The sequence below is a fragment of the Magnolia sinica genome, chromosome 13, assembly GCF_029962835.1.
Source record: "Magnolia sinica isolate HGM2019 chromosome 13, MsV1, whole genome shotgun sequence".
Classification (NCBI taxonomy): domain Eukaryota; kingdom Viridiplantae; phylum Streptophyta; class Magnoliopsida; order Magnoliales; family Magnoliaceae; genus Magnolia; species Magnolia sinica.
Window position 1 is genome coordinate 5,979,328 of NC_080585.1, and position 23,892 is coordinate 6,003,219.

Consider the following 23,892-nt stretch of genomic DNA (forward strand, 5'->3'; position numbering starts at 1 on the left):
AGTACATGTATGCAATGTGTGTGGTGGATGTATTGTTGCACATAGAAAGAGGGTAAAAGGCCTGCTATGATGTGGAGCTATAAATAGTGGTCTTGGGGTTAGTTTGCTAATCCTACATGCATGTAGGATAATGATAATGCACATGCCACCACATGACAACCTGAATGGGGATATAACCCCCTTACCACTGTTTAGATGCTACCACCCAAGGAATAGGCAGATCTAACTGTCAGATGGACCACAATTTAGTGAAAAAATTTGGCTTGAACACTTGTCCAAATATTTCTGATATTCTTAGCACATTTGTTGAATTAATGGACTAGATTAGATTTTTAGGCCTAAGGGTTGAACGGTTCATCAGGTGGTGCTTAAACAAATTCTACCATATCTCATACATAAGACTGCTCTAATACTAATATAAATCTAAACATAATATTACGAAATAAAGGACCAGCCTATGCAACAATTATAGAGATAATAGGAAATTAATCTGAATCATATACTTGAGTGCGAAAGCATGATTATATATCTTGAACCTTTTTTTTCTTGGACCCTGATCTTTCTCACCTAATGCTCTTCTACAAACCTACAATGAGACTTGGATTTTTTGTACTGTGTAGGTGAGCAATCAAGACCTTTATTTATAAGAATGAGGCCTAGAATAAGTTAATTCATGACGAATGCTCCTTCGAGTCTCCACACAGTAAGAGTTCATGCTATACGGGAGTATGTTTCACTGAAATACTCTTTAGGAAGAGGATTCAATTGAAAACTACCATTAATTAATAAAGAATTGTTTGGCTGTTCATATAAAATAAATAAATAAATGTCTATCTGATGTACACTGCGCGCGCCCACCGGTACACCCAGTCCAAATATATAATGGTCAAATTATCCAAGCTATTGATCACATGATGCCCAACTAACAGAAGTTTTACATGATTCATGTCAATTCAGCTATCTTGACGACGATTCACGTATCACTGTGCATGATGCTTACATATTTATGCATTTAAAACAAGCTAGGAGGGAAAAAAATCATCTGGCTGGTTTCCCAGAACAGTGGAGGGAAAGAGCTCGGCGACTTCTGAAGAGATCCTTCCGTCTCATTTTCTAGCGTCGACCGGAGAAACAACACCAAGCCGCCATGGATTCATGGATGGAGTAGAAACGACTCTCTCTCTCTCTCTCTCTCTCTCTCTCTCTCTCTCTCTCTCTCTCTCTCTCTCTCTCTCTCTCTCTCTCAACAAATATAGCTTAATAAGCCACCCCTTATTCTATATATACAGGCAAACTCATCATGACATGGGAACACTACCGTACCTCTAAAATCATCAAGCACCCATTGCATATCCCACATTCTGTTTGTTACAAGATTTATAATAAATAAATAAATAAATAAAATCACGTTGGCTGCCTCTGTGTGTGTGTGTGTGTGTGTGTGTGTGTGTGTGTGAGAGAGAGAGAGAGAGAGAGAGAGGCATGGGTTTCCAAAGACAGTTCCTATCATCATGCTTTGGTTTTGTTATTCTTCCTGTTATTGCAACTTGCTAGAGGACCCACTCTCAGCTTTCAATCACGGGGAGGGGCCCTATGACAAACGTGTCTATTTCGGCAAAATCAACAAATTGAGCCAAATGTCAACCACCATCCATTTCGGACGGTCGACCTTAAGTTCCTTGAAGTTTGATCACGTGGCTAGTCATGAATCTTCAGCCACCGTAGTGAATGTGAATGATTTTGGAGCCAAAGGTGATGGAACAGATGACACAAAGGTACTCCATCAATGTAAATATGGTCAAAGAGGGGGAAAAAAAAAAGATCATACGGTTGTAGTTTAATTTCTTTGCTATTGAAATCTCATAGCTGATGTTTTAGGGTTTTTTTTGTGTGTGTGTGGTTTTGAAAAAGTCTTATATTTCTTCGGTGCAATTTGGACAGGCATTTGAAAAGGCCTGGACGAAGGCTTGCTCATCTGCTCCTTCTGTTCTTGTGGTGCCTGCAAACAAGAACTACATTCTCAAACCAATCACCTTCTCAGGCCCTTGCAGATCTTCCATTACAGTGATGGTGAGATGAATCTAAACACGAAAATATCAACCATATCTTCTTCAAAATCGAAGATGGGTTCACAGAACGTCTTCATTTACTTTTTCATATGACTAATGCTTTGTTTTTTTTTTTTTTTCTTATGTATCAGATCCTAGGAACCATTGAAGCTCCTTCCCATCCATCGGCTTGGGACCGACTAGATCAAAAGCACTGGCTTAGTTTTCGGAATGTTCAAAATCTTAGAGTCCAAGGTGGTGGGACCATTAATGGAAATGGAGAGATGTGGTGGAAGAACTCTTGTAAAATCAACAAAGCTCTTGTAAGTAGTTTGAATAGACAATCTCCTAAAATTCAAACCAACTGAATCTTCTCTTCCAACAATGACTAACTCATACTTAAATCTGTCTGTGAATTTTCCCAGCCTTGCAAAGACGTGCCAACGGTATGTTTCAAGGTCCCTTTGCATGGATGCACATGGAAACATAGATATCTTTATATCAATAATCAATATATTTCCATGAGAGAGAAAAGAGAGTGGGATATGAGAGAGAGAGAGAGAGAGTGAATCTCTTACTAGTTTTATGTTGCTTCAACAGGCCTTAACCTTTTATTCATGCAACAACTTGATAGTGAATGACCTAAAGATCAAAGACAACCAACAAATACAAGTTTCTTTTGAGAGATTTGTGAATGCACTAGCTTTCAATCTCATGGTAACTGCACCAGAGACAAGCCCTAACACTGATGGCATTCACATCACAAGCACCCAAAATATTCAGATCATGAATTCTGTCATCAGAACTGGTAAGAGAATAATGATATATAGAAACTAACCTATTCTTTTCACTTCCTATAGTGCAACTGGGTTTATAGATTACCAAGGAGAAAAGGATAGTGGGTCAGTTGGATCACGAGAAATTGTAGCCTACAAGATCTCCACCGTACATGAGGCCCACCCTCTTGTCGTGACCTCCAATGGAGAGCATGGTGGGTCCCACAATTACCTAATTCGATGCAAGGTTCACATCATGGATGGACAAGGTCGTCCAAAAGATACAGCTTATGCATCATGGACAACCGAACATGGTCCGACCAAATGAACGGTTTTTTGTCGTTAATGGTGGGACCACGAGGATGGCAATTTTGATTGATCATGCGGACCACCTAACCATACTATATATGCTTGAGTTCTCAACATAAACCTACAAAAGATGGAAAATAGAAAATTATATATAGACTCAAATAATCGAAACATAGACCCCAAATATCAAATATTGATTATAATGTCTAATGTCTCCATGATGTTTGAAGGTGATGATTGCATCTCAATTGAAAGTGGGTCTCACATTGTCAAAGTTATGAATATAACCTGCGGGCCAGGCCATGGGATCAGGTCTCAAATCCAAACCTTCTTGAAATCTCATGCAACTTCATTTGAATTTTTATAACTTCAAGATTTTAACTGCTCTCTCTCTCTCTCTCTCTCTCTCTCTCTCTCTCTCTCAAATCTATCCTTTGTGTGGCCAGTATCGGCAGTTTAGGAGATGAGAAGTCAGAAGCCCATGTCTCACAAGTGATGGTGGATGGAGCCACCTTGTTTGGAACAACCAATGGAGTCAGGATAAAAACCTGGCAGGTATGAGTTAGTATTCTCAAGCTTTGAATCTCTATAAGAGGACCCATGGATTGGTAATCCAGACAGCTGATCCGATGGGTTCCGTAATGGAAAGGCTATGCCCTTAAAATCATTTAAATGGGCCCTCACTTCAGCCTTTGAGTGACGGCCTGTGAGTGGCGGGTTAAAAAGAAATGAAGCAACTGTGCACATTCAACAGAAAGAAAGGACATAGATTGGATGCCTAGAATCTTCCAGTCCGTGCTATCTTAGGTACATGATTTACCCATTGTGAGCCCTGTCCAATTGAAGGTCTGGATCACCAAACGATGGGCACCAACTGTACAAAGTCAGAGCTCCAGGCATATATTCTCACATTTGTATGGACAAACATTGCACTAATACATGAAATTCTTGGACATGTACGACAGGGAGGATCTGGAAGTGCAACCAACATCACATTTCCAAAACATTGCAATGCACAATGTCAGAAGGCCCATCATCATAGACCAAAACTACTGTGACTCCAAGTACACTTGCCCAGAAAAGGTAACCACCCTCGCCTCCATCTAGAACGTTGATTACATTGGGCAATCTTGTGGGGCCCACTTCGTGATCTTTTAATGAAAATAGGCTGTTCTTTTTGTAGGGATCGGCTGTGCAAGTAAGTGATGTGGTCTACAAGAATATCACAGGAACAAGCACCTCAAATGAAGCCATGACATTTGATTGTAGCCAGAGCTCTCCATGCAATGGGATAGTGTTACAAGGCATTAATCTTGTAGGAGATGCGGGAAAAATAACAAGCAGATCATGCAAGAATGTTAGGGGGTCCACCATTGGGAAGGTTGTCCCACCTTGCTTCTAGAAGAGAAGAACACATTTGTTACGTGGGAAAAGAACTGTTTGCACACATATCTCACACCTTCCAAAGACAGCCAGCATGGATCTGAATTTGCATTTAAAAATGGAAATTTGAAACTCCCATTCTGAAATGTGTTTAGGGATTCCCACTGACCATCTTTGGATGGCAGGGACGTGCGCATGCTAGCTTCCCCATTGCACACGTAGGGTCCCTTTGTTCACATTGGTTATGGGGTGGCATGATTTTGTTTATTTTATTTTGGAAGATGATAGAAATGTGTAAAAACGAATGATGGAAGATGGTTTCTCCTTATTCTTTGTTTTATTGTTCATGGATTTAAAATAAAGTTGTTCTGTACTATTCATTTATTCAAATAAAGGGTCTTATTTGTTGTTACTGTGTCTGTTAATGTTGCTGTCGGATTCCAAACTGGGCCGAGAGTCCAAATCATTGGCCCAAAATGTGGATGGAGAGTGGATGGAAATCGGACTGATCTTTCTTAACCTAACTAGCGAACTAGTGGGCATCCCAAAGAAAATGGTCAGTGGTCCAAATTCTACATAGGGATGTGATCATCATCTCAATGTGTTTTTGCATATATTATCCATCCATAATGGAGCCATGATTTAGACCATGTGGTGAGCTGTAAAGGTTTTTGTGGTGAGTAAGGGGCAACCCTAGCAGGTTGGGCCAGGTTGAGGGTCGACCCAAGCCCATCCAACATCAATAAGAGTAGGAACAATGCCCAACCCAAGGTATTAAATATTCAACTTTAATACAACTCAGGTTGGATTAACTTAACACCTGCAACTAATAAATTACTAATAAAAATTAAACATCTTACCATCAAATAACACCCTCAAAGTAATGCATACATCTGACAATAAAATTTACGATCAATATTCAAAAATAACAATAAAATGTACAATTACTACCCAAAAGCCTACAATCACTACTTAAATGCAGTGAATCGTTATAGACCTCAAAAAATGGTTGTTGATTGCCTAACGGAGTCCATTGCAGTGCACCTTGAAAGTTATAATACATTACAGAGGACATCAAAACAGGATTGGCATCTATAAACTTCGTGATCATCTATGTTTTTAGGTTATTGTTGACATCTTAGCTCGTAAGGGGAGCAGCACCCACGGTTTCTCAATGTATAGGTCTCACTAGGTTCTACCTAAGGAGGTGAGGGTAAACTTGGTTATGGGTAAGGTGGGCTTAGGTATCGTTAAAAGGAGATAACATGACCAAGAGCATTGGTAGGATGTCTTGTAATCTTCTATCGCATTGTGACTATGTACTAAGGGCAATTTGTAAAGTGGAAGGCAAGTAGTTGATGTGGATAGCTTATCCACTACGCCAAAACAGTGAAAAAATAAGAGCTAAAAACCATCTCAAATCTCAATAAATGACGGTTTTGAACCGTCGCATGGGCCGTCCTATTTTGCTATAATTAAAGGACGGTCATGGACCGTCATTAAAGATGGCGTTAAAAGGACGGTTACGGACCGTCTGTAAATAAGGACGGTCATGGACCATCAATAAAGATGGACTAAAGCGACCTTTATGGACCGTCCCTAATGTTACAGTTACAAACCGGCTAAAACACTGACGGTCTGTGGCCGTCGTTAGTGTGCAGTTAACGTCTGTAAAAAAGGACGGCTATGGACCGTCTCGGATTTCAATATTTTAATCCGCTACAGTCCCAAAGCCGTCAGAAAATTTCTTGCATTAAAATAAAAATAAAAAAATCAGCAGCAATTTTCTATTTGTTTTTCTATCTTAAAAAAAAATAATAATATTCAACCAACAAAACATGGTTATAATTCAGAATTAAGAAGAATTGTTGAGCTTAAAACAACAACATACCGTGCAAACACAGTTTGAAACCAAAATAATAGCACAAACAGAAACGTCAGACTTGAAAATCAGCACTCACATTGTAAAATGAAGCAAAGACGAGGATCCAATGAAATCCAGAAATGCAAGCTTTGTTTTTTGGAGTTATTGTGCATATTGGAGTGCCTGAGAACTTAATATATCACAAACATCTGGCATTGTGCAAGAAAAAATAAATTTAGCCGTTCTTGAGAAGCATAGGCGACAATCAACAGTTAGATCCAGTGATGATGGATGACTGACAGTCAAATCTAGCAAGATCATTGGTTAGATACGAGTGATGAAAGTTCAGTAATCAACACTCTCCACGCGTACACAAGCTGGCAGGCATACATATACAAAGACTAGTTCTAGGACGATTACCACACGTATACAGAATTGCTGTAGGAAAGTAGCTTGTGCTTAACAAACCACAGGTAAGCTTTGCAGGAAAACTGATATGGGAATCCTCTGTGCGTGTGTTGCCCCTTGTCTAAAGCTTTCCAGTGAATGTAGTTTCCATCCATAATCTAACAGGCATTTTGTGGCGCATTCTCTGTTGTTATTCAAAGTCTGTAAATACCTGTTTAGGAGCTCCTTTGCTAGCTTGATACCAGTTACTGTCAGAATCAATGTATGTAATTGCAGTCCGCTTGTCAACGGGTGAAGGGCAGAAAATGTACTTTTGTGAGATTTGTCAGGGCCCATAGGAAAAACAGTTGCTTATAGTTTTTCCCTGAGTTATAGACCAAAGAAAAAATCACGATAAAATAGCCTCATTTAAAAAATGGTCTAGTTACCTCCTTTGGATCACCAAGAATATTAACAATGGCTGTATCAATGGCATCTTAGTTCTCCAGTCTCGAGGCTCTTGCTGCAAGCAAGACAACCATGTCTCAGTCTATTTCTTTGTTGAAAACCTACCACAAAAGAATCTTACTATTAGTCTTAAAAAGATGGTTGGGAAGTGTAAGAACTTACTCGGGTGAAGTCCCATCTTAAAGATAAGCAAAGAAATAAGAAACTAAGATTCATCTAAAGCAACTAGGAAGAATCGATTTTAGAGAAGTCCTTTTCTAGAACGACCATACGTGCGGGTGTCTTTTCCCTGAATATTCTGAATGGACTGATTTTCAAGGAACGCGATCTTCATTGTGTGGCCCATCTTTTGCTTTGTTTGGATATCCTACACATGGAAGGGCAGCAAACAACATCCTTAAACCTAGAGATCCAATCATGTATACATAGAAAAACATGAAAAGTGACAGCATAAGGATATATTTCATGTGACCACACTAGTAACTGAAGTCTGTCTGATTTCCCCACCAAAAATTTCCAAACGGAACAAATATACACTGCAAAATCAATTTCAAGGCCAGGAAGTACCACAGATGCAATGCAGTATTTCTTCTATGGTAAATTCAGTTGGACAATTTCAGTGCTAGTATACATGTAAACTTTTTGCATACCTGACTCTCTAGCACTGGAAGTATGACTAAGAGGGGGACAACAGCTGTCCTGCAAATATCAACCAGTGGGGATCCAAGTAGTTATCGACTTGATATTTTTTGTTGTGCATTGTGCATGACTGCACTAATCCAAAATCAAAAGCATCAAATGGAGGCAACAGAGTTGCATCAGTACAGAAAATAGACAGAAATAAAGTGCAAAAATAAAATAATAAATGGTGAGAACCTGTAGCAGAAGAATCCCCAGAGTTGCTGAACCCAATCTTGTCAGGAGCTCTCCCTTCTCTGCAAGATGCTACAAAGTACACTTGGTAAGCTCTCGATTAGCATATCAGATACTATCTTTATAATGTTTTCTTACACAAACAATATGAGGTAATTAAATAAAGTGTAAGATATATTGGGAGTTGGATTGGGTCAGTTCAGTCTGGGTCGGGTCAATTTTTGAGTGGTCAAAACCTTAACCCATTCACAGGTTGGGTCTAAGAGCTTTTGAGAGGTTCTAGACCTGACACATTTGATAACTGGTGCAATGCTTCGAGCCAGATTGACCCAATGGGTCCCAATTCAGTTTGAGGCTCCCTTATTGGGTCCGGTCTGATGATCCATGAGGTCGATCTGATCCCTTTGCACCTCTAGTGCTGGTTGCCTGCCCTACTGTACATGTGGCATCTTCCTCAAATTTCCCTACCAAATAGCAGAACCTAGTATAGATTGGTCATATCTCCAAGATCAGATTTTGATTCAATGCTCCCTACCCATGGTCCATTGCCACTTGTTTGTTGATTTTGGACCCATTACTACTTTTTCTTTGTCTATCAGATATCCAGCAACCAGCCAGTTTGGATCATACTTCCAGTGTACTTTCTGGGTTATGAATTCATCTGTGGTGGTTACCATGCCACTCTTACAGTAGGTTGTGGCAATCAGAGTAGAAATGATGCACTGTCTCGAAAGGATTTATAAAAAAAGGAATTATATAGCTATATAATTTTGACTCATGGTATCTGAGGAAATTTCCTTATGTTTTAATTCTACATGCAAATAAATTTCAATTCCATGCATTTGCAGACTATGAATAATTCATAAATTGCAGTAGTGAGGGTTAGGGAGTTAGGATCTTTCAATTTGGGAAGTCTTGGGAGCATGGCAATCAACAGTAGGATGCAACAGGCAAATGGTTTGGATTACCAAGCCATGGGCCTAAACAGAGTTGAACCCGTCTTGTGCAAAGACACTCCTTGTGAATCATATAATTCCTTTTTTTATAAATGCAATAATTGGATAATAAAATCACCACCTCACTGCCATCAAAATTACAATGACCAAAAAACAGGAAAAAAATGGATTCCTGTTGCAACTAATCGTTATCTGTGAATTTACAGGAAAGAGTACACTGACATTGCCAAGGTTTGGAAGATTAGACTGTCAATAAAGGGAGGGACAGAAGGAGAGACCATCTAAATTGTAGACAGAGAGAGGCCTGTCGGTGGTGACATTCACCCAGATCATAGAGAAAAAAATAGCCATGTTGAAGGTGACATTCAACCTAACTGCAGAGAGAGAGAAAAGAGACAAGGTTTGCACCAAAGATAATTAGTTATTGGTAATTACCCACAACTACAAACAGGGATGACAAATATAGATGAATTCCTGTACTATTTGTGATATTCATATAGTCACTATTCAATGTAACGGCAACTTCATAGGACTCAGTCGCATATCGGCCAATATTTTAGATTCTCACAGAATATTGTTAAGAAAACGTGATTCGAGAATCCCTCACCTCGATTATCCAGTTCACCATCAGCAGCCGCTGCTGGAGCACAACATCTCTGTATTCTGTCGTCGGGCCATATTCCTCGGCATAGTTGTGCCGATACTCGTGTCTCCTCTCCCTGTTCCTGAACTTTTTGTAGCTCTCTTCATGCTCTTCATTTTCGAACCTCAAAAGCTAAAAATTACAATATCAATTTAGACAATATAAATACAAAACAACTAAATAAATTAAGAAATTTTATGGAAATTGAAGATCTGACCGTAAATTCGTCAGAGTATTCGTCTTCGATTCCATCAGGCGCTCCAAATTCCAGACGTGAGCTCGACCTCGACAACTGCTTCGTGTATTGTAAAAACAGTGAAAAACAGACCGACGGAGTGGAATTACAGCCGGATGTTTCTGAATCAATCGACGACTATCCGATCAGTGGTCTTTTGTGGATCCTTATTGAACAGCCAAGAGTTGGGTGAATGATAAATATGATAATCCAGCAACTGCCACATTTAGGCTACGATCCATCAAGAGGTGACCTATGAATTGGACAATCAAAGCTTGAAATACATTCGCCCGTGTCAACCCAATTTTGACACATCAGCAAATCACAACCACAAAAAAAAAAAAAACAAAGGAACAAACAAACAAACAAAAAAAAGAAAAGTTCCATTGGATAACTTCAATCAAAAAAAATACTACATGGCTAGTGATGACTAGTCTAGGTCAGGATAGTTAGCATTTTTTTTAAACGAAGGATTAGTATATGTTTTGGTTCCACCAGACAGACCATGAACAAATGGAATACCATTCCTGTGACATTTCTATCATCCCTATAACTGTTTATGGTGTTTCACTTGGCCAGTGCAAAATCTATACGATAAAGATATAAGAGCCAGCCTGTCCTTTACATCCTCAATTCAACTGAATGGTAACACAATGATGATCCCATAAGACTTCCTTGCAATGCAATAGAAATTTATCAGGTATCACACTCTGGAAGACGAACTGAGACCCACACCAATCTACACTAGAAAAAAAAAAAAACAATAGATGCAACCAAACAAATGTTCAAATGTTAATATTATAATAATAATAATAATAAAATCAACACAGCTGTTGAATGACTAAAAAAACCAAAGAAAAAGAAAAAGAAAATAAAGAAACGAAGAAGAAGAAAACAAAAACAAAAACAAAATAAAATGCCAAAATCCACACGTCTTTTTGTACCATTTAACAAGAGTAGGTCATCCAGAAGAAACATCACACTTCTTTTCTTTCATCAGTTCTTTTCTTCTGAAAATTATGTTTTTATTTTCTATCAAACGAGGGGTTCCAAGAAAATTTTAAAAAGAAAAAGAAAAACAAACAAACAAAAAAAAAAAAAAATGTTTTCCCCAAATCCAAACCTACATCTTCCAATCCAGCAAAAGATTCAAACAATAGCCAAAGGAATCAAACATACCTTGTCAAAAATTTCATGATCCAACAAATATTGTGAATGTCCAACCCCGAACCTGCATTTCTCAAATGATTACTCAGATCAGCTCACCATTAAATAACCATAAACAGAAGGCATTGTAGTTGTTAACTCTCACTAACTCTTATAAGATTGGATGATTCTTGGCAGTGAATGCATGAAAATGGTTCAGCTGTGCGTTTCCTTATTTAATCAATGTGTCCTTATGCAAAAACATTATCTCAAAAAAAGTAGAAAAAGAATGAGCATATCCATTGGGCAAATTCAAAGCCAAATTTCGAGTAGAAGTAAATAAGTATCACGACATCAACAAGCATCCCAAAAGGCTAATTCCTGCAACCAGATATTGGAGCTAAACCTACAATACAGCAGTAGTAAATCATTCAAATGCAGTGAAAATTTAAAACACTATTCAAATCCTCGCTACATTTTCTTAAACTTGGAAATCAAATTATAAATTTTGCTAATTCTATGATTTTTTTTTTCTGTCAAAACAAATAAAACACTAAAGATTCATATATCCCACCCTAAAACAAGATCGAAAAATGAAAAATATTCTATCAAAGAAGATCTGAAGCTAAATTCCAAGCAAAAACAGAGAAAAAAAAATACCCTAATTCAAGTGTGGAAATCAGCAATTTCCGAACACAAAATCCTCCAAACCCACGCCTTCTTAAACCATTACTAGACATTATCTTTCCAGAAACAGGAATTGCATTAAAACTTCCCAAACTCCCGCAAAATCCACTGAAATCTCGGCATTTGAATCCTCTCAAAACCGAGAAGGAAAAAAAAAAAAAGCAAGTGCAGATCCGCATTTAAGTTCTCAAATCGAAAGAATCTCCTTTAAAAACAAGCAAACCAAAAGAAACGTTTCACAAAACCCGATCAGGAGCTGAAACCCGCAAATTAGATCACAAAAGTTAGAGAATCTCCACAGAAAAGGGATTCTGGGCTAAAATCCGATCAGAAAAGACAATTATTTGAAAGAAACCTCTCAGAAACAAAATTCTGAGAGCGGAATCGCCGGTTCCAGAGCTGAAAGCGGAAATTCGTCAGAAAATGCTCCAAACCGGTTCAGATCCGCATTTAAAGATGTCAAAACGCGAGGAATCTCTGCCAAAAAGAGATCCAGAGCTAAATTTCGAGCAGAAACGACGAGAATGCGAAAGATACCTCTTAGAAAAGCAAATCCGAGAGCTGGAACATCGATTCCGAAGCGGGATCTGCAGCAGAAATCCTTCCAGAATGAAGATCACAGGCTCTTAAAGACGAAAGGTTAGAGAGAGGAAAAAGGGAGAAGATTTTTCTAATTATAGGACGTCCTTCTCAGGTTATAGCGTTTTTTCCGGGGTTTGAGCAGTGGAGGGTCGAGAGTGAGCGCTGACGCTCCTCGAGCTCCGAGTTTGTACGAACGGTTCAAAGGAGACCAAAGTTAAATGCGCCTCGCGATGATGTATTTATCAGCTAGCGGTCGGTGCTCTGTGGGCCCCACCATGATGTATGTGCTTCATCCATGCCGTCCACCCATTCTTACTGATCATTCTATGCTATGAGCCCAAAAACAAGGTTGATCCAAATCTCAAGTGGACCGCAGAGTGTTGATTGAACGCCACCATTAAAAACTTCTTGGGGCCCACAAAAGTTTTGGATTAAGCTGATATATTTTTTCACTTAATCCAATTTTTTATGACCTAATCATAAGTTAGATGTCAAATAACCATTACAGTGGGCCCTGGGAGGTTTTTAATAGTGAACATTCAATCAAAAAAATTTCATGGTGTGGTCCAAGTTTTAGATCAATCTCATTTTTGGGATTAAGATATTAAATTATCTTTTTAAAATGGATGAACGGCGTGAATAAAACACATACATTATGGTGGGGTCCACATAGCACCGACCACTAGCAACCTGGCTAGTTACAGCGTAACTAGCCAAGGATGGAAGCGGATTGCGCAGAGAGTAACTCGGTACCCCGAGTGTACAGAGTAAATCCTGTGGGGCCCACTGTGATTTATTTATTTTATCCACTCTGTCCATCCATTTTAACATATAATTTTATTACATGAGCCCAAAAATGAAGCCTATGAAAATCTAAAGTGGACCACATCATAGGAAACATATGAATTGAAAGTCTATCATTGAAAATTTCTAGGAGGCCACTAAAGTTTTGGATCAAGTTGATATTTTAGTTTTCCCTTCATCCATATATTTGTGATCTTATGAACAGGTTGGATGACAAATAAACATCACTGTGGGTCATAGAAAGATTTCAATGTGGAAATCATTATTCCCACTATTCCCGTGATATTGTCCACTTGAGCTTTGGATATGCTTCCAGTTTGGGCTCAACCGCTAAAATGATTTGGAAATTTGGATTGACGGTGTGGATAAATCAAATACACTCACTGTGTCATTCCTAACTGGATACGGTAGGTAGGATGCAATGTGCACCCTTTCGAAATCCACCACCTAAAAAGGGGATTGAACGTCTACCATTGAAACCCTCCCGGGGTTCACAAAAGTTTCAGATCAATATGAAATTTGCTTTTCCTATTCATCAAGCATTTGGACCACACCACATGAAATAGTGTTGATTGAATATCCAACATTAAAAACTTCTTGTGATTGAGCCAAAGTATGAGGCATATTCAAAGTTCAAGTAGACCCCATCACAAAAAACAGTGGGGATTGAATGCCTACCATTAAAACCTTCTCTGGGCCGTAGAGTTTTTCAACCAAGCTAATATTTATGTTTTCCCTTATTCCATGTTTGTATTAACTAATAAATAGGTTGGATCTCAAATAAACATCGCAACCGGCCCTAAGAAGGTTTCAATAGTGGGTGTCACTATCCCAATCTTTTCTATGGTGGGTCCACTTGAAATTTGGATTTGCCCCATCAATCAGATGCACCATTCCATGGTGGGCCACGAGCTTAAAAATAAAGTCAATCCATGACTTAGCTGAGCCACACCACATACTATAGTTGAGAGGGTTACCCTCCCATTAAAACATTCATAATCATTTATTGGGCCCACCTAGATGTGGTTCATAGATCTAGCCCATTCATTATGTGTGTCCCACTTGGATGAGGAGTCAGACCAAGTTTCATACACATTCAAAACTCATGTGGGCCCCACCAAATGTTTTTATATATTTTAGGGATGTCTTCACATAGTTTTAGATGCTATGGCCCACCTGAGTTTCGTATATGACTAATTTTTGGACTTAAAAGAGGACACATCAAATGCATGGTGTTGATGTTCTACACACATCATGGTGGTGCCCACACAAATTAATCTCATGGGAAGTTCCCATGAGGTGACCTAGTACCATTTTACTATTTAGCTAACTCCTCCATGGGTGTTACTCTAACCGTGTAGGGCCCACCTTGATATATTTTATGTATATCGACACCGTCCATATATTTTTTCATCATATTTTAGGATGCAATTTCAAATCATAAGAATTCAATAATCTCAGGTGGTCCATACCAATCAAAACAATAATGAATAACCATTAAAAACCTTTTAAAGGCCACAAAAGTTTTGGATCAATTTGATCTTTGTAGTTTACCTTCATCTAGATCTTCTTTACATTATCAATAAGTTGGATTGCAAATAAACATTACTAAAACCTTATGAAGGGCTCTTTATAATTTTTAATGGCGAGGTAGTATATTACTACTCCTTCCAATGGTGTGGTTCACTTAAGATTTAAATTTACACAATTTTTTATACCTCGCCCAAAAAATAGGTTGGAGAAACATATGGGCGGCAAGGATATACAACACATCATCAAAATCTCACTTTTGTTATCCAACTTTTCAATTTTTCTTTTCAAAATACAAAATCTCATTTTCTTTTTTAAAATATATTTTTTGTAAGTTGTCAATTTTTCACAATTTTGTTTAATCTTTTTAATTTTCTTTTTCAAAATATTTTTTTTCGAAATCTTTTTTTTTTTTTTCAAAATTATCAACATTATTCAAAGTTCTTAATTTATTTTTTTTCAAAATCTAGATTTTTATAAAATCACAAATTTTTTTTTTCAAAATCTAAATTTTTCTCAAACATTGTTAATTATTTTTCTAAGCTTCTCAACTATTTTTTTTTCGAAATTCATCAGTTTTTTGAACTTCTCAATTTTCTTTTTCAAAATGTCAATTATATATCAAAATCTTTTTTTTTTTAATCTTTTTTTTTCTCAAACTTCATTTCCTAAAATTTCGATTTTTAATAAAATAAGAAGGATGTAGAGCGAGAAACTAATGGACGACTTGGATACATAATACATCCATGAAGGTGGCCTCCACAGTAACCCCACATTAAAGCGTGCTCCACCTTGTGTATGGTAGTGGAAGGGTAAGAAGGTTTAGGATGTTTCTAATGCAGATGGTCTTTGGGAGTCTCATATGACCACTATAAGATAGCTAAGGGCCGTCTCTAATGCAGACGCTCTTTGACAATCTCAAATGACCACTATAAGACATCTAAGGATCATCTCTAATGCAAACGGTCTTTGACAGTGTCAAATGACCAATAAAAGACCTAATGACCGTCTCTAATGCAAACGGTCTTTGACAGTTTCAGATGACTGCCTATAAGACAGCTAAGGACCGTCTCTAATGCAGACAGTTTTTGACAGTCTCAAATGACCACTATAAAACATCTAATGACCGTCTCTAATGTAAACGGTCTTTGACTATCTCAGACTACCTATCAGGCAATTAAGGACCGTCTTTTATTCCAGACGGTTGATAGCCGTCTTTTCTCCGTAGTTACCGACAGATTCTGATTGTCTTAAATGATTTGTGGACGTTCAACATTTATAAGACGATTTTGCTTCAATTTAAGGACAGTTAAGAGCTGTCTGAGATTTTAGAGACGGTTCAGAGCCATCTTTAAACCAAGGAATTTTGCAGATGATCCACAACCGTCTCAAAATTTGTCTTTTTTTCCCCTTTTTCACGTAGTGATCAAAAGGTCTGGTCAAAGCTTTGTCGAACTCTCTCTTATCTTGGGGCTAATGGGCAGAAGGATGCTATTGCTCTTCATACTTCACGTATGATGGGGGATTGTATTTGGCTTGAGTTTTTGCCGGAGTTAGTGACTTTATGTTGGTTTCAAAGCAAGATATCCATCTAGTTACGTTTGATGTTTATGAAAGACGGGGCACTATTCTTTATGTTGTGCCCACCCAAATAGATGTTCGTGTGTCTATGTACACAATCATACATGTATACACACACGAGTGTGTAATATGTGTGTATATGTGTGTGTGTTTCCATATACATACATACATATGTAATATATGTATATGTAAATAGCAAGAGTATACATTTCGTAAGCCTGTGTAGAAATTCGTCATAATGAGCGGGGAAGCCTACTCTGGATAAGGTGGGACTTGGCAACCTTTGCAGGTAGCACGAGCTGATCTCTAGAACATTTGATTATCTGTAGTGGTGATATGATGGCTGAAACTATCCTGATATGGAAATGTCCAGGTGCAGTAATCCTCACTGCTGCTGCCTGTACTCCATATTATCAATATCTTCATTGTTGCTCTCCGTTTTTATCGTATGTTTGTGCATATAATGGTATTTAGATGTTGGCTCATATGATTCTTTTCAATTCTAGTCGATTTAGGAAATGTTGCTGCCACAAACTGTAGAGTTCATAGCTCTTAAGGTCAGCGTGTGGTGCCATTTTTCCTGGGAGTAGGATGCAGCGGTCTGATTCTGCCGTTAAAGAGGTTTTTTCTGTTGTTTCCTGTTTGCTAGTGGAATATTTGGTTATAAAAAGTAAATAAATAAACAAATAAACCATTAAAACTATCATCATATGCAATAACCACTACCTATGCTCTTCAATATTTCAAGATAAGCACTAATATGGTTGGAGAAGACTGCATGTAGAAGCTGTTGGTTGGGATATTGCCTGGAGTGCTTGATCTGTGTCGCTGGAGCAATCTGGTTGTATTGGCATTGTCATGTGTTGATTTTTTTTTTCCCATCTATCTCATTGAGCAAGTAATGTAATTGCTAATTTGATATGATAGGGTATGCCCTTTTTTTGTTGGAGAACGCCCAATAGGATGGGTTGGCCTTTCCAAATCAATAAAATTACAGTTGGTGTGCTCCCACCTTTCCCAACTAACCAAACCCCATCTAATATGGGGTCGAGTAAAGGATTTTCATCCAAATAACAACCCAACCTGAAGTTCGGGTCGGGCCATTCCACTGTCGGTTGGCCCAACCATATGTCTCGCTAGTAGACTATATTGGCTCACCCACCCCCATTACACATTCGGTGAAGAACTTTCTTGTGCACGTTCAATTCTCTCAAGTAGAACAAATTAGTTATGCGTCAGTCAACCCATCCAAAGTTTGGGAACATCATGACACACATGCCGCAAATGTACACTTGTATTAGATATGGGTCATCCCTCACACAGGGATCACCGTCGGCCAACTCATGAATCAGTCTGGATCTGACCATTAAATAAATGGGTTGGCTTATTTTGATTAGGACCATCCAAGTTTTGAATGGATTGGGTTTGGAAAAAAATATAGTGCTGATTATTAAATGGGTCGGCTTAAGAGTCCTCTCGACATGGTCCAACCCATGTGCACCCCTCCAAATATCCTCGCATCGAGATCATATAAATCCTCTTGCAACAAAGGGAGAGCTGTTCATATTCAAATCAAATCTTTTGTTACAGTCTATATCACAGCATTCCTATTCCACCTTTCTTTTCCTCATCACTGCCATCTCCATCTACTCACTATCATTGCTGTTAGCTCCGGCATCCTTGTCATTGTACATGGAATGACCACCGAGTCCAATTTAAACTAGTTGCTGTTATAATAGTGTTAAAGTCTAATTAAGTAGGGTTCCCATTGCTTTTTCTTTTCTTTTCTTTTTTTTTTCAAAAAGAACTGATCTTCATATATTGACCGTCAACGTTGATTTTGAACCATCCTAAAGGGGCTCGTTTCCATTTCACCACCAAGCAATGAGTTGCTGTGGAATGAGTATGGGAAACAGGATGGGCGGAAAAGGAAGAGGTACCGATTTGGTTGGTCTGCCTGTTGGCTGGCAGTGGCAGGGTTCGAATCATTCTCTTTAAGACTTGAACAATCTGCTACTTCTGTAATATTTTGTTGGAATTCAATCCAACCTTTCTTTTAGATTTCCAGCTACTCTTCTCTAAATCACTTCCTCCATTTCAATTCTGTTTCTTTATAAACACCATTGTCATAGGAAAAACTTTGCTTTAGGAGGAATAGAGCACATGACCGCCTCCACTAAGTCATTGTATGAGTTAACGACCAACCTGAAAACACTGCAAAATCGGGATCTACAATGTAGGAATGGCAATGAGTTAGGTGGACCCATGGATCACTTGGTCAAACTGGCACTTTAGGTGGGTTAAGGACAAGCTAAATAAGTAGTGGGTCGAGCTCAAGCCAGAAATGTGACAGGATATAAATTGACATGTTTTTTAAAACAGAGAGGAGCTGAAAGATTTTTTATATTTGAGACAACCCAAAGGGATTAAATATATAAAGATTACAGTCATCTATACAAGGAAAATAATAAAATCAGAATCATCTACCTATGAAAACGAACTATACAAGGTATACTAACTATACAAGGTATACAAGGCATGTGAGCCTATCTAACATCCCCCCTCAAACTAATGCTGGTCATCGACAAGTAATAGTTTTCCAACTAGAAATGAGTGACGTGCAGAAGTGAGGCGGGGACTTGGTGAGAATGTCGGCAATCTAATCATGGGATGCAACATGTGGAAGAGAAATAAACCCAGACTGAAATTTCTCGCGGATAAAGTGACAATCAACTTCAATATGCTTCGTCTGTTCATGAAAAACCGTATTAAAGGCAATCTGAATGGCACTTAGATTATCGACATGAAGTGGAGTAGGATTCTGCAGAGAAATGCTTAAGTCGAAAAGAAGTCCATGTAACCAGACAAGCTCACTACACGCGGCGGACATCACCCGATACTCGGCTTCTGTGCTTGATTTGGAAACAGTGGCCTACTTCTTATACTTCCAAGAGATGAGAGAAGTGCTGAGAAAAATATAGTAGCCAGTGGTCAATCTTCGTGTGAGAGAGCAATCGGCCCAATCAGCATCCGAATAAGCATGATGGTCCAAAGTCGTCGTGGAGGAGAAGAACAGTGATCGATCTAGAGTTCCACGTAGGTACCGTAGGATGCGCAATACTGCAGTCATATGAAGAGCCTAAAGGGTGAACTGGCGATGGGCAGAAAGAGAGAAAGTCAATGATCCAATGGACTGAATGGGTAGTCTAGTGCCAATGTCCCGGATTTCGAGGATCGAGCAAAGCTCTACTCCTGAGATCCAGCACATCACCTATACAACATGGATAATAATGTTTAGATGTTGTCCATATCAATGCATTAAACATGAGTGGGATTATACTCAAATAGCATATCATACTCCAGAGATAATATAATTAAGTGAGCGGAAGACTAAAGTATCAGTATTGAAATGAGTAAGCGGTTCACAGCCTCCAGAGTATGATGATGTAACAGAGTTTAATATATACAAGGTTTGTTTCAAAATATACAAAATATCAAAATGTAGGTGTCCAACTAATCCATGTAACACTGTAATCCCGTCGAATCAAACAAGGTCTACGTATACCCGACTAATAGCTGAATATAGGAGAATTCCTCCTCATCTATGAAATCAAACTCAGCCGCATAGGCTCCGTCATCACCTGCATCTACAACAGAGTCTGGTTGGTGTTTTAAAACACCGTCCCAGGGTGGGAGTGAGTGATCAACTCAGTGGTACTATAAGGCAAAGGTTAACATGTTATCAAGTCAATCAAGCAGTAATGATAAAGCAATACAACAATCACTTCCTAACTACTCTTGTTTATGCCGGGATGGTGTGCAGTATGATGCATGCCCTCGCACAAAGCTTCCTCAAAAGCGACTCCAACAACTAAGTTCGTGCATGACAAACTCCCTAAAGTGCAACTTCCTCGCCAAAGCACATGCAATGTTGTGCATGGTCGTGTTAGGCGAGTACTTAATTAAGCTTATTAATACAGCAGGTTCGAGAAGCTAAGGTACCTCCCTTTATATCATTTACTCAACCGAAGGATCCATCTAGGGTCGTCAATCCTAGTTATTCACATATGATAGGCAAGTTGAAGGGTATCACCTCTAATGAAAAGCAATCGATGGGCAAATTTATAGTTTATACTCGCAGTCACTACGGGAGGCTCATCACCTCAGCATAGGCCGACAGCTCGAAGACTGTGTCCCATACCACCATGTCAGGCTCACGAGTTTGGGTTGCTCACTGGTCACTACGGGGAGGCTCTTCACCCCAGCGTAGGCCGACAGCTCGACCACGGTGTCCCATACAACCATGCCCAGCTCATGAGTCTTAGCAGATCGTGATACCATGGTTGAAACGAACTTTTACATTGGTAAGTGGTACCTTAGATTCAAGCAGTGATGTCCATACATGGTAAACACACAATAGGCAAATCGGTTTGCTTGGTAAGTTCGATTGGTACGAGCACACGTTGACTTAATCGACATAAAGTGCATAAGTACCCCTTGTGGCCTAACCACTATTGACAATCATCGTGCGACTCGGATTTGTTGAGTTACCCAATGTGGCGAGACTAATTTAATCACCTGTACCTGGATTGTTATCGATTGCCTGCGCTACGTTGTAGCCCCAATCTTAATTGGATGCAATAGGTAGACACATGTGATAATTATACCAGCATTTAACAAATAATCCAAAGAAATCCCTCATTTGAGCATTTCATTAAACACATTGAACATGTCAACAAACATTTACATTATATCCATAAATTGCGTGGCCGTAAATGTGATTACACAAAAGAAACTATACATATGATCAAGGTAATTGAGAATCCTATCTTAATACTCTTAATATGTACAATTCATCAACAATTTCTCATTCAGAAAATTTATCAAACACTTAAGTTACACTTTATCAAATGTATAGACTAGATTAGTTACCACACATATTTTTGTAAATCGATACACAGAGAGGCCAAGATGCATATAACAACAATGAATCTTAAATTCGTAAGCATGTTAAACACAAATCATATTTTCATACTCATTCAAACATTTCAACAAACACATGAGATGCATATTTCGTTTAACATAGTTCACACATGTATATTGTATCAAAAGCGGCATATATAAGACAATATGGCAGCAATCAAGTCAATCATAAATCATCACTAACATTGAAAGCATTGAAAATCATAACTTAAACATATATATTCCTCACCTTTCGTCGGAATACTTAATTCAGACGCGGTTCGTATCCTACATTCCCGAAAATGAACTGACGGGCACTTAAGCAATGAAATGGTTAGCTATTTCGTTGATTACTCTATTTGGATCCCTAAATCAATATTAGGGTTAAGGTTTCTTACCCAAATCGTAGCTGAGATGGATTGTGTAGCGTAACAAGAAGGCGATTTAGTGCGTGGAGTTGTGGGAAGGAATCCCAGCAACGATCTCCCGAACTCTCCCTTTTTTCCTCACTCTTTTCTCTTTTCTCTCTTCTCTCTCCTAGGGTTAGAGAAATTCGTATGGAATAGGAATAGGGTGGTTTAAGGGCTTTATATAGGCCCAGAACTGGTGTAAATGGCCCTAGGGCCATGGTATACTTAAATTATAACCAAAGGGTGCCTGTTTCAGGCAAACGGGGTTCATCTGGAGGTCCATTACTCACTTACGACATAGGATGAGTTCCCTAACAATGGATCTATGCCAGGATGTGTTTTCAATGAGATCGGATAAGCAGATCGATCGTGAAGGACCTGTATCAGATCAACGGTCGTTCTGACTCAATTGGGGCCACAAGTATACAGATATGTGCAAGGAAATTTTTCTGATCCATGGGTGAAGTTCGGTCAGAAACTGACAGTCCGAAATCCTCAATTTCTCCTGTGAGCGAATGGCCCAATTCACTTAAGTTTCAATATCTTTTTCTAAGGATATTCGCGTTTCTCACACACTTCGCTCAGCATTCAAATTGAACATTTCTGGATACTATCTGGACTCGATTCCCACGACGGTTGTCAAGCCCAGTAAGGCGGATGTAATCCTATATTTTCGTAGTCATCGAACTTTTGACATGCGGTCCAGGTCTAATACGAAGTTTCAATGTGCTCCCGAAAGCGACAAGCTCTTGGGATTTCTCTTAGGTTTTTATATAGTGTTAAGTCAGTGATATTAGTGGTTTTGGGTCTTGCCATTTGTGTAAATGGTGGCTCGAGCTAAATCCACCAATTAACTTGGTTTAGTACTTAATAAATCTTCGGCTAATTTTTATAGAATACGATCCTTAGGGATTTCTGCCTGAGGTGGTACTCGAGCCTTTATACGGATTTTTCCAAGACGTTACACATCCGCAGTAAAAATAGCCTGATTTTCGGTGCAGGGATGAATGTCATGAAGATGAGATATAGCACCAGTCATATGATTGGAAGCACCCGAATCGAAGAACCATGTAGAAGATGGGGATATACCTGACATACCGGCCGCAGAAAGGGATTTGCTAAAGCATCACAGGAGTCAAAGGTGATGAAAGACCTTCAGCAGAAATAGTAGATGCAGTATCACTAATAGATGGCTCGAAAGAAATAGTGGTAGCAGTAGCAGAAAGAGCACGACCACGACCGAAAGAAGATGCATAAGCATGTATACGGCAATCCTGAATACCATGATTACCAATCCTTCGACAATAAGCGCATCATTCTTTGCATTGAGCAACGACATGACCCACCTTGTTGTAGCCACGATAAGTCAAAGGAGTGGAACCACGTGTTGGTGTAGTGGTAGACACAGCAAGTACCATATCAGATGATCCCAGAGTTGAGGAAAGAAGAGAGATAACTTTCAGTCATTGTTCCTCAGCCAATAAATCATTAATAACCGAATTCAATGAAGTAGAGCTACGGTTCAAGAGAGTAGCCCGACAATGCTCAAATTACGAACGCAGCTTCATAAGAAATTGTCGAACTTGTGCACTCTCGCACATAGTTTGAAATATCTTAAAGCCATGAGGAAATGTTGGATCCATCATAGCTATCTCTGTTCAAAGTGTGATAATTTTGAAGTAAAATAATTGAATACTGTCGTCACCCTGAGTAAGGTTAACGAGATCCTATTCCAGGTGGTATAACCGGGCCGCATTACTCTGTTGATAAATTATCTGGAGATGCTCCCACATTGCCTTAGCAGTGCGATGAGGTGTGAGGCCAACAGCAATGGACCAATCGACTGAATCGAGAATCCAGGTAATAATCCGTCCATTGTTCATTTTCCAATCAGCTAATTTGTCGGCATCTGTGGAAGTGAGGATAGTAACAGATCCATCAATTAGTCCCCACAACCACGACCCTTGAGGAAGTTCTGAAAATGGATGGCCCATAGAGAATAGTTAGAACCATTAAAACTACAACATGGGGCCTCTGTACGTGATGAGTCCTTATCCATTGATCTGAAGTAATGTAAAGCACGCAAAGAATGTAGCAGAAGGAGATTTTAGATGTACTGTACAGCAGAGATACCTAAGGGATTGTAGTTTCTGAATCTGGCAGAATAATAATAGCAACAGGGGCGCTGGATCTTAGAAAATCTAGATCTGGAGCAACAGCAACTGGAGTGCTGGATCTGGAAAATGTA

At 38.9% G+C, this 23,892-nt stretch overlaps 2 protein-coding genes across 2 annotated transcripts; one reads left to right on the forward strand and one right to left on the reverse strand.

The window, feature by feature from the left end:
• The first annotated feature begins 1,587 nt into the window (after nucleotides 1-1,587).
• Nucleotides 1,588-4,548, forward strand: LOC131224028 (polygalacturonase-like). The gene is given in 10 exon segments (XM_058219608.1): nucleotides 1,588-1,775; nucleotides 1,942-2,070; nucleotides 2,201-2,371; nucleotides 2,474-2,494; nucleotides 2,649-2,856; nucleotides 3,364-3,445; nucleotides 3,580-3,688; nucleotides 4,099-4,128; nucleotides 4,130-4,216; nucleotides 4,317-4,548. Coding segments are annotated over 10 exon segments (1,194 nt in total). The 5' UTR covers nucleotides 1,588-1,637; the 3' UTR covers nucleotides 4,536-4,548.
• A 4,979-nt stretch (nucleotides 4,549-9,527) lies between these two features.
• On the reverse strand, nucleotides 9,528-10,467 carry LOC131223980 (cyclin-SDS-like). The gene is made up of 3 exons (XM_058219572.1): nucleotides 10,447-10,467; nucleotides 9,925-10,080; nucleotides 9,528-9,839 (listed from the first exon to the last, which is right to left on the reverse strand). The coding sequence occupies exons 1-3, from the start codon at nucleotides 10,465-10,467 to the stop codon at nucleotides 9,642-9,644; spliced, it is 375 nt and encodes a 124-aa protein (XP_058075555.1). The 3' UTR covers nucleotides 9,528-9,641.
• Between the last annotated feature and the right edge of the window lie 13,425 nt (nucleotides 10,468-23,892).